The sequence below is a fragment of the Pempheris klunzingeri genome, chromosome 17 (genome assembly GCF_042242105.1).
Source record: "Pempheris klunzingeri isolate RE-2024b chromosome 17, fPemKlu1.hap1, whole genome shotgun sequence".
NCBI classification, from domain to species: Eukaryota; Metazoa; Chordata; class Actinopteri; order Acropomatiformes; family Pempheridae; genus Pempheris; species Pempheris klunzingeri.
In genome coordinates, this window is record NC_092028.1 from 17,575,171 (window position 1) to 17,585,714 (window position 10,544).

Here is a 10,544-nt window from a genome sequence, read left to right on the forward strand (position 1 = left end):
GCCGACAGCTGTCTTATGTCAACTTAATCCGGTAATGATGCAGGTTTGTAAACTCACAAGATCCTGGCACACTGATGGCAATCAAATACCGACTGCTGTCAAAAAGGCCGTTTAATAGCACCACACATCTTGAATTAAATGATAAACAAATCCTGAGAATTATCCCAGAACTCTTAAAAAAGGATGTACAGTTTTATGGTCATAATAGCCTTTCCAAAATTGATTTGAAAATAACAGAGGGCAATACAGAAATAATAACTGAAAGAGACAATAAATATTATAGTTGATGCCGACACAGACACTGGGCAGCACCAGTAATACATGAATCAAATACAAGCCTTTCTCTTTTAGGAGTCAGTGTCTCTCCCTACGCTGATTCACAGGTGAGAAGTGAAAGGTTATAAGTGGCTGCAGCAGAGTTTGAGTCACAACCAGTCGACTCTATCTTTAGACTTCAATTAACACATATGAGAAAGTCAATACAAACTGGATTGGGTGGCTTCCAGGCCCCATGCTACACCCAGCTGTTCTTCAGCTATCATTTCCTTTTTTTCCCACTCTGACGTTCGCTCACTGTTACTTGCATTCGACATTTCTTTTCCAACCAAGCAAAAATAACAAGCTTTTATTTTTAGAATGTGGATAAATCTTTTGAATATCCTTGTGGACCTAGGAAACCTGGAAAATAACACTGGCTCTAAATGTATTGCTTTCATCTTTGTTTGCTTGTTGTTTTAGATTTGGTGACTCATGCCTGTTTATTCATCTTAAATGGATATTGTTTTCATTCTTACAGCAGGTGAGAGTTGGCACAGCCTGTCTGTGTTGTTTGAACTGTACTTATTGTTCTAATAATGCTTTTATGCTGCCCCTTCAGACATCACTCTTGCAAAATGGATTTAAATCCAATAATGACACTTTTCTTTTGACCCTAAATAAAGGAAAATATAATTTACTCTCCTCTTCCAATCAGTGAGACTTTCAGCAGTCCTCCTGATGGGGACTGAGAAATAGAGTGCAATGATAAGAGTAACAGAATAACCTTATTTAACATCAAATCAAATCAGGTCAACTTGCGCTTTACAGATGACTGGCAGGCTGATAAAAAGATAAATGTTAACGGCAAAGACAATTAAGACTAATGAGAAATAGAAATGAGAAAAATTAAATAATAAAACTAATCAAATGACAACAACAAATAGAAGTAAAAAAAAACTGTTTAAAAACAAATTGGCACACAGTGAATGTGAATGAAACACCATGGTAAATGCACATATAAGAGTATCACCCCTCAGATAATGTTATACAGCGTCTTAACACCCTGACAGCTTAAGTCACACATGTGGAATAACACACTGTCAGTATGAGGTGTTGTGTGTGTGCCAGTGCGCCCCCTCCTAGCCTCACATATTCCAGCTGCTTTCTCCTGCCTGAAAGTCTGTTAACTGGTTGCTGATAATTAATGAAGTACGAAGGTTTGACTGCTGCCGAAGGTGCCAAAAACTCATAGAAAATGTTTAGGTGCATGAACATAAGATGTAAAATTGCGTGTGTCTAATGCATTAAAACTCTCACGGTGCCCGTGTTTTTTAGACTTCCAAATAACATCTTCGCCATTTCAGTGACAATCGATTTGCGCCATTTACGCGTGAGATTGTGCCGAAACGTTTGAAGATTAAAGCATTTTATTTGAAAACAAGCCCACAGCTTTCCCTGTTTCTGCTGAAATGATGAAGGGAGGACAGGGCTGACGCACACAAACAACCATAGTAACGTTATAATTTCGGGTCTTGCTCCAGCTCGCCAAAGCTGGAGCGTGACGCATGACGCGCTCGGAGAGGCGCGGCAAACTTCCCCCATAAATCCGCAGCCTGCTCTCCTCTGGCTTCAGAGACACAGCGAGGTTAGAGCCCTCACGTCGCTGACAGGATTTAAACCCACCTCTTGCTCACAGCACCGACGACCTCCCGGTGCAACTGCAGCAAGTATGATCAAGAAAATGTCCCCATCCGAGAACGAGTTCAACATACCGGCCAAGAACTGCCACAGGATGGTGATCCTGGGCTCCACTAAAGTTGGGAAGACAGCCATCGTCTCTCGGTTTCTGAACGAGAGGTTTGATGATCAGTACACGCCAACTATTGAGGACTTTCATAGGAAATTGTACAGCATCAGGGGAGACGTTTACCAGCTGGACATTTTGGACACATCTGGAAATCACCCCTTCCCTGCGATGAGGAGGCTTTCAATTCTTACCGGTGAGTTGAGCTTTAAAACCACTTCGATCTCACTGCATGCTGATGATGTCTGCAGACTTCATCGACTACCACTGAAATCTTAGTATCACGTGGCATTAAACAGGTCTTCTCTTGTGTTTTCCAGGCGATGTGTTCATCTTGGTTTTTAGCCTGGATAACAGAGACTCCTTCCAGGAGGTGCAGCGCCTGAAGCGCCAGATTTACGAGACCAAGTCGTGCCTGCGAAACAAAACCAAGGAGAACGTGGACGTCCCGCTGGTCATCTGCGGCAACAAGTGCGACAGGGACTTTTACCGCGAGGTGCAGGAGGACGAGATCGAGCACCTGGTTGGTGGAGACGAGCACTGCGCTTACTTTGAAATCTCCGCAAAGAAGAACACAAACGTAGACCAGATGTTTCAGACTCTCTTTACTTTGGCCAAGCTGCCCAACGAAATGAGCCCCGATCGGCACTGCAAACTCTCCCTGCAGTACTGCGAGGTTCTGCACAGAAAGTCCTTCAGGAGCAAGAAGTGCAAGGATGGGAACGCCTATGGGATTGTGGCGCCGTTTGCGCGGAAGCCCAGCGTGCACAGTGACTTGATGTACATAAAGGAGAAAGCGGTGGGGGGCAGCCAGACCAAAGAGAAAGGCTGCATCATATGCTGACACTTTCTTTGCACGAGTGCGAGAGACTTTCTGTGAGACTTTCCAGAGCTGAAGCGCACAGATGTGTGATCCAAACTGGGGCAAGTGGCTCCAGCTCCCTGGATGAAAATGCTGTAAAATCAGACTTCTACATTAACTGGCACCTGAGAGAAAAAAAAAAATGTTTACATTTAGTTATTTTTCAGACTTGGTGGAACTTGAATGTTTGTTGCGTTATGAACAAATTTGACTCTAAATGTGTATTTATTATGTCTGCGTCGACTTTTGCATACAAGAGAAAATAAAACCACTTGTTACTTTCATAATCTGCCTCCCTCTTCTCTCTCTCTCCTTTCAAGCAACCACAATAAACTGGACAGCAGCGTCCTGCTTTAGTTAAAATATGTGATGTGTTGCCTGATTGCTCATCCTGTCACCTCACACACAGACCTAAAGATGTTTAAACTCCCCAGTAACAAGCACTTTCAGTCACATCACCACTTAACAATGTCAGTTCTGTCTCCTATAACATTTCTGTACATATATCCCACTATTGATTTATTGAATTCTAAATATCCCTAAATCACTTCTTTAAGTCTAAGCAAACAAATGATGAGGATCACTTTGCACACTGATGGCTTAACTGTGTCAAAGATGCTTAACTCACTCTGAAGGCTTAAGTCAGTGTACTGACTTAATAAAAGCTTCAAGGCAATCACTGCTTCATTTCTTTTATTACAAAATAGGACTATAACAAACATAATAACCTGAAAAACTACATTTGATGCAAATACTGCTTGACCAAGTTTGCATTCTCTCAACGCATAAAATAAAACGAGGACACCGCCTCACGTACATTTTTGCAATGTGATGCAACAGAGGAAAAATAAGTCCTTGTTCATTTGAACGTCCATTCCGTGCTCTGTGATCCCACATCCACCTGCTCCGTGAATGCAAACAAAAAGTCCTTCCTCGCACCTCCTCCAGCCTCCAGCCTCAGGATGCCTTTGGCACGTCAAACATGCACAGGCTCTTGTATTTCTGCAGCAGCTGGTTCTTGGTGCGGACCTGCTCCCGCAGCGTGGCCAGCTGCTGCTGCTGCTCCGGAGGGCTGCTGTCTACACCGGGCATGTTAGAGATCTGCTCCCGAGCCTCCTGGATCTTCGCCTTCAGCTTGGCCAGCTCCTGGTGGACGTCTTGGCTGTCCTTGTCCATGCTGTAAGAGAGGAACGTGTTATTTCCATCTTGTTCTGTGACTTTAGACATTTACCTTAACCTTAGCTGGCGTTAGCTTTAGCTCACAACAAGCTTAGCAACTCCATTAAAAAACGACTGTTTAAGACAAGTTAGGAGGTTTCCACGGAGCGGCGAATAATCATGTAACACACATTGACCTGCTGCTATTCTCACCATTTGATAATATCGTGAACTAAAGGCAACAAAGAGCAATCGTCGCCCTCTTTCTCCTGCTTGGGTTGAGACGCCGCCATCACGCTTCCTGCTTCACGGCGCACACCGTTTACGTCACGCGATGGCGTCACTGAGGGCAAACTTTAGAAACAGCGCTTATGGCACAACTATTGTTTTTATATTTAATTTAATTTACGTTCTAGTTATGTGATTTGTGTATTGTATTTCAATTGATTGAAGTTTTAATTACACATTTGGAACTGTGAACTGTACAGGACCTCCAGCTGTTTATTATTTATAACTAACTAACTAAATAACTAAATAAATAAATAAATACATAAGGTTTATCCCACACCTCCAGATTACCAAAGTGGAATTACGTTTAATTTTGCATGAATATTTATAAGTGCTGCTTCAAATAGGCTCAGATAGACACGCATAACAAACAAAATGTTTTGAAACACTAAAAGTTCCTAAGACCTTATATGTGTACAATGACTATTTCAACAAATAAAGCAGATTAATTTTTTTTTTTTAAAAGCCTGAATTATGACACAACATTTTCTTTCTTTTTTTTTGATATGGGTGCTGGTTCATCAAAAATCTTGAGGAAACCAAAGTGCTGAACTATCTTATTGGAAAGCTGTACCCACATGTGATGACCCCAGTAGTTTTCACGCAGGTTAAACTGAGAGGATTCCACTCTTGTTTTCCGCTGGTCCACTGCATCATAAAATATTTTTGGAGAGGCCTATATAGGAGTTTTATTTTCAGGGAACCCCAGTTTAGTGATTTTTGTGACACTGTTCCCCAAATGAATTCTCTTTTTAGTGATAGCCTAAATTTCCCCTGAAATGGGCCACAGACAATCTATTAATACACAGAACAAACAAACCTAATCTGCGATGGCCGGGAATAAATGCTTCATATGCCACTACCTAGCAACCAGAGGCACCTATACCTCAATTCAACCTCCTATGTCTACAAGCGTGACACGCGACGTGGGGTTAATGTAGAGTAAAACATGCCAAACGGTGTGTATGACACATAAAAATGTGGTATAAGGGGCTGCCATGAGTTAGAATAAATGTCTATAGTACAGATCAGTGAAGAGCTGTATTCAGGTCACGCATTTCTATCAGGGTATCCCTCTCTGCTTTTCTGCACACACGGTTACTTTGTGTTAAAATGAGATTAATGGTATCAACATTATACAAATAGGCATGAGGTACTCTACTCACAGCAACACTGTGGCTCTGCAAATAAAAACCTGCCCTGATCCCCCCCCACACACCCCCCCCTGCCTTCAGTGACCCATATTCCTACAATAACAGGCCTCAGTCACTCACAGGTCTCCATTCACTCAGTGCCAGTTAGCCTGGCAACTTATATAATTTCACAACAGGCTAATTTAGTGTTTGACTAAACACTTTGATAATTCAGAGTGAGTCAATATTGGTAATGGCCATGTAGTGTTTATTGAGTTACTTAACTTCTGATTGCAAATGGTGGAAATGCGTAGATGCTAATGATTAACGGCATCACATGTTATTGTGTTAATGATGAAGTAAATCAATCTGTTAGGTAGTTGGGGTATTGTCTGTAGAAAAAAGCACAATGCTGCACACAGTATCAGGAGTGCTGGTCTCTGCTATAGTTTTGGAAATTTTATAGTATTTTCTTTGATTTTCCTTCTTGATCTCCTTAATCTGGCTGACCTATATATTTTGCTGCTATATGTAGTCATCAAAGGTTTGGCAGCTAATCCCCTCTGCTCGCCCCCCCCCCCTCCACATACACACACACACACACACACACACACACACACACACACACACACACACACATTTAACCCACACCTGGTAAACACTGCAGGAACAAATTCTCATTAGCCACCACAGTGGAGAGACGACTGCCGAGACACAGCCAGCGAAGACCTAATTAAAAGTAGCTTTAGTGTGACCCAAGCTCACATTTAGTTGTGAGGCTTATTGAACATTTTCTTTGGTTCCACCTCCAACTGTGTGGTGGTGCTGATGATCTTACCAGACGCTAATTCCCAGTATGACTTTTAACATTATACTGCTGTTATTGCATATACCCCAGTTTTGAGTTTGTAGGGCATTATGCAGCTGCAGAGCTTTACCATTTGGGTCACGGGGAAAGCTCTGACACCTCACATTTATGAGTTATGAAAAGTGGGCCATATCATGACCCAACAATGTCATCTCACACAAACAGTTTTACATATCAGGCCAGAATAGCATGCACATTGTAATTGGAATGATATTAGAACTGCGTCATAGAGTAAAAGGACGTGTGTGACAATAATAAAGGAAGTAAAAATTTCCTGTCCAGGTTAAATAAGTGTCACATCAGTATGCGCGTATCAGACTTTGTCTCATTAAACATTTTTCATGGTGACTTTTGTTTCATCCTGATACATTTTGAGTGACTTTGACCCATTTACAGCTGGGGAATTGGCCACAAGACAGGAAGAAGCTTGTTAACTCACAGTCACCTTGGTCAGAATCTCTAATAGCTCTTTGACTGATTCACTGTGTGTTCTCTTTCTGCTCATTTTAATGGAAAGTTAATCAGCAAACTATTCACAAATAAAGAAACGGAAAAAAAAGAAACAACCTAATCAAATTATTGCTTGACAGTAAATGTGATATTTTTAATCTTGTGACATTTATTTGCATTTGCATCTTCTATCAGGATTACAAGCAATGAGAGCGAGCCATGTGGTTCCTTTAATGATATATCTGCTTTTATACATGAATGCATATTTAACTGAACATTTTGTTGAATGTCTACTTTTCACCAACATAGAAAAGTGGTTGGCTCTCCTGCAGTCCTCACACCCATCCCTCATCTCAGCTACAATAGGTAGAAGAAGGCAGACATTTTTTCCATGCATAAGTTGTGACTGAAGTACCGTTATGTTTCTATTATATTTCTATTTCTATTGAGGTACCATCTTATTGATTCTAAATCAGAATCAGAATTACTTTAATAATCCCCAGGGGAAAATTGCTTTTGTTACACACAGCTCCAAAAAGAATAAGAAAAAACTTCAAAGACAAAAGTAAAAATATAAATATATAAAAGTATGTTTTAAAAATTATGTATTAAAAATCAAAATTACATTAGTATTTATTTCCTCTACATTGCATGACAGTAAGCACTTCACTAAAATGTGCAATGTAGACTTTTATCCTAGTGTCTGAAATGGCCCTTCAGTTTTTAAGAAATCAGAGATTTAGACAAAAAGTCTAATCCTGATCCTTCTATGCCTCCGAAGGTCTGAATGTGAAGGTCGCTTAACATGAAGATTATGTCAAACAGGGATAAAATCCATGAGAACGGCCAAATGGTTTTTGAATCCTGGCAAAAATTCCCATGTATGGAGAAGCTCTCATGCACATCTTGAAGTAAACAAGTACTTTATGACTAACAAGGGATTTTGGGGTGATTTTGTGAGACCACTTCAGTTGAACTCCTGCATAGCACCTCCCAAGTGGCTTGCCTTGCCCCACCCGACATCTGTGATGACGTGAAACGATGTGTCACCCTTCAGCATCTCCGACAGAGAGCTGTGGGGATGCAGTTGTCCCGTCTGCTGATCTGTGCTCTAATCTAAGCACGCTTCTCCATAAAGATAGTCAAACACAGTCAGTCACAGACGCTGCACGTCATTAAAAGCTGATATTTTTTCCAACAAGACTATCCTTTTTTCATAACACTGTGTGTTTATTGATTTTCATTTTCTGACAGATACTCAGCGTGATGCTCCTTTAGTTGTACTACTAATTACATCACAGCCAATATCTCTCAGTTAGAGTTAATAGACAGTTTTTTGACCAAGTGCCAAGTTGAGCACAGACTGAATCTTTTAATTTTGCTTTGTTCTAGCTTCTGACTAAACCTTTTGGATGGAGTAACTGCCTCTGAAGATTTATTTCATGTCAGGTGTGTTGCCAGCACACAGACTGTTAACAGTATTGTTGATGTTAATTACAGGACAAAGAGAAGATTGTAGCTACAAAGCACTTCACAGGAAATGTTTTCACATCATGTGTGTCCCCAGTTCTTCTTGTAAAGAAACTTTCACGAATACCAGTGACAAAGCAGCCAATGGTGCTGCTGATTATCATTCTCTCCAAAGTCACATTTAATCTAATAAATAATGCGTCCTATGTGGGGTCGCTCGGCCATGAAATCGAATGTGTGAAAAATGTCACAACAGGGTCCACTGTCCTGGACGGTCACCCTCTGTGTGCAGTGTGCCTCTATGATGTGCATTTTGCAGACTCAGTGACTGATATCCTTCTCTTACCACCTACCTTTTTCCATCTATTTGGTCATTTGACACTTCAGTGCAGCAACTAAGTCACTGTCTGTTTTATCATCTTTCTATTCAAAAGCTGAAGATCTTGTATTGTATCGAAAACCCAATTAAAAGATTCAATTGAATTAGTCTTCTGGATCAATACTATACGACTATAGCTTATACCCACAGTGTCTGTTAGGGCACTCAGATTTCCTCTCACCAGGTCTTTGGTGCCATAACAGCAGAGTCTACTCTCCATCACAACGTAAAAATCTAGAAATGATGTTCTGTGAGTGATAAGCTGGAGTGTGAGTGGTTATTTACCAATTAGACTGCTTTTCTTTTTACATGGTAAAACAAGTGTTACAAACATTTTAACATCTGTAACTGTAGCTGCTGTTTCTACTCAGGCTGGATTTTCAAAACATGAAATATGATCTCGTGGCAAGCTTCGTGAGCAAATAAGACTTTCAAAATAAAAACCTCAAAGACTTTTTGCCTTTACACACACAGAAATCCGTTCCTCCAAGTACACGACAGTGCTCACAGGGCTCAAACCTCAGCTCACCTTTTACCCTCATTTCAACTAAGACACTGAATGACAACTGAACTCCTGCATACTCTAATATACACCTGGAGTTCTTGGATAAGTCACTACATGAACATATCTGTTCTCGCTTGTAATGATTCCCACTGGTCACAATTGTCTTGCTGTCTGGCTCCATCCACAACCATCACCAACTTTGGCTGACAGCGCCAGCATTGATGATATAACATGAAGAGGTGCCACTTGTTGCCATGCAACCAGTAGCTTTTTTCAAGTTGGCATTCCTAACCTGATGGATGCTTGTTAGGGGATACTATCTGATGCGCTAAACAGGTAGCGTGTTAGAATGCAGGCTGCTGAGAGTGAAAGTATAGTGATTTCAAGATGGCGCCGTGAGAGTGGCAGCCAGTTACAGCAGCTCTTCCAACTTTTTTTGTGAATTTCCCCCTATAGGGGATCAATAAAGTTAAGTCTATTGAAACGAGCCGTGCTGTTCAGTGTCCAGGTGCAGATGAAGCAAGGCAGTCTTCCAGCTTTTAAAATGATGCAATGTACTGTAATTCCCGGCGTGTATGGCTATCCATCTAGCAATGCAGCTCAGTGTTAGCTTTTATAATAGATGTACATGCTCTAGGCAACTGTAAAATAAGTTATGAGTCATTTTGAAAAGATTTTTAACACCATAATGTTGATTAATACCCAACTGTGAACTCCATGGAAAGAGACAATGAAATGTGAACATGCTGTTCATTTACTTGGAGGATGTTGTTTGTGAGAAATCCACCAATATGCTGAGGGCCTTAAAACTTCTCCAACTGTCCACAATAAGGACATGTGTGTGTGTTTTTTTAAAAATTCAGTCCATGTTTAACGGAGTCATCAGAGACACATTCATTCCTCTGTTAAGACAGCAGCCAAGTGAAGTGAAACCTGTTTAGCCAGCCTGTCTCTGTAATAATGGTCTGTTGGCTTTAGTGGTCTCATACACTATAACATATATTCACTGTGCTTCCCTATACTCCCAGTCTGAATCATGATCTTATTTTGCTTTCCTGTTGATAGCAGTCACCCCACGTCAATGCGAACACTTAAACACTCAGTCTGACTACTTTTCTAGAGTAAACAGAAAAAATATAAGAAATTAAAATGACAACAGAAAAAACAGTCTGTGAATGAGAAGTGAGAAATTACATTCAAATTATAAATCTATATATACCCTATAATATAAAGGGAAGGAGAAACCAGGCAGAAAAATATTATTATCATATATTAGAATATCACACAGTGCTATGGATAACAGCAGAAATTCCTCCTGAGAGGTAAAAAAAAAATAACCATGAAGAAATGTAGACCTGCACTGCCCTCA

At 40.7% G+C, this 10,544-nt stretch overlaps 2 protein-coding genes across 2 annotated transcripts; one reads left to right on the plus strand and one right to left on the minus strand.

The window, feature by feature from the left end:
- The first annotated feature begins 1,985 nt into the window (after positions 1 to 1,985).
- On the plus strand, positions 1,986 to 3,187 carry LOC139217175 (dexamethasone-induced Ras-related protein 1-like). The gene is made up of 2 exons (XM_070848472.1): positions 1,986 to 2,258; positions 2,383 to 3,187. The coding sequence occupies exons 1-2, from the start codon at positions 1,988 to 1,990 to the stop codon at positions 2,904 to 2,906; spliced, it is 795 nt and encodes a 264-aa protein (XP_070704573.1). The 5' UTR covers positions 1,986 to 1,987; the 3' UTR covers positions 2,907 to 3,187.
- A 449-nt stretch (positions 3,188 to 3,636) lies between these two features.
- Positions 3,637 to 4,417, minus strand: med9 (mediator complex subunit 9). The gene is made up of 2 exons (XM_070848535.1): positions 4,296 to 4,417; positions 3,637 to 4,101 (listed from the first exon to the last, which is right to left on the minus strand). The coding sequence occupies exons 1-2, from the start codon at positions 4,373 to 4,375 to the stop codon at positions 3,882 to 3,884; spliced, it is 300 nt and encodes a 99-aa protein (XP_070704636.1). The 5' UTR covers positions 4,376 to 4,417; the 3' UTR covers positions 3,637 to 3,881.
- Positions 4,418 to 10,544: the final 6,127 nt, after the last annotated feature.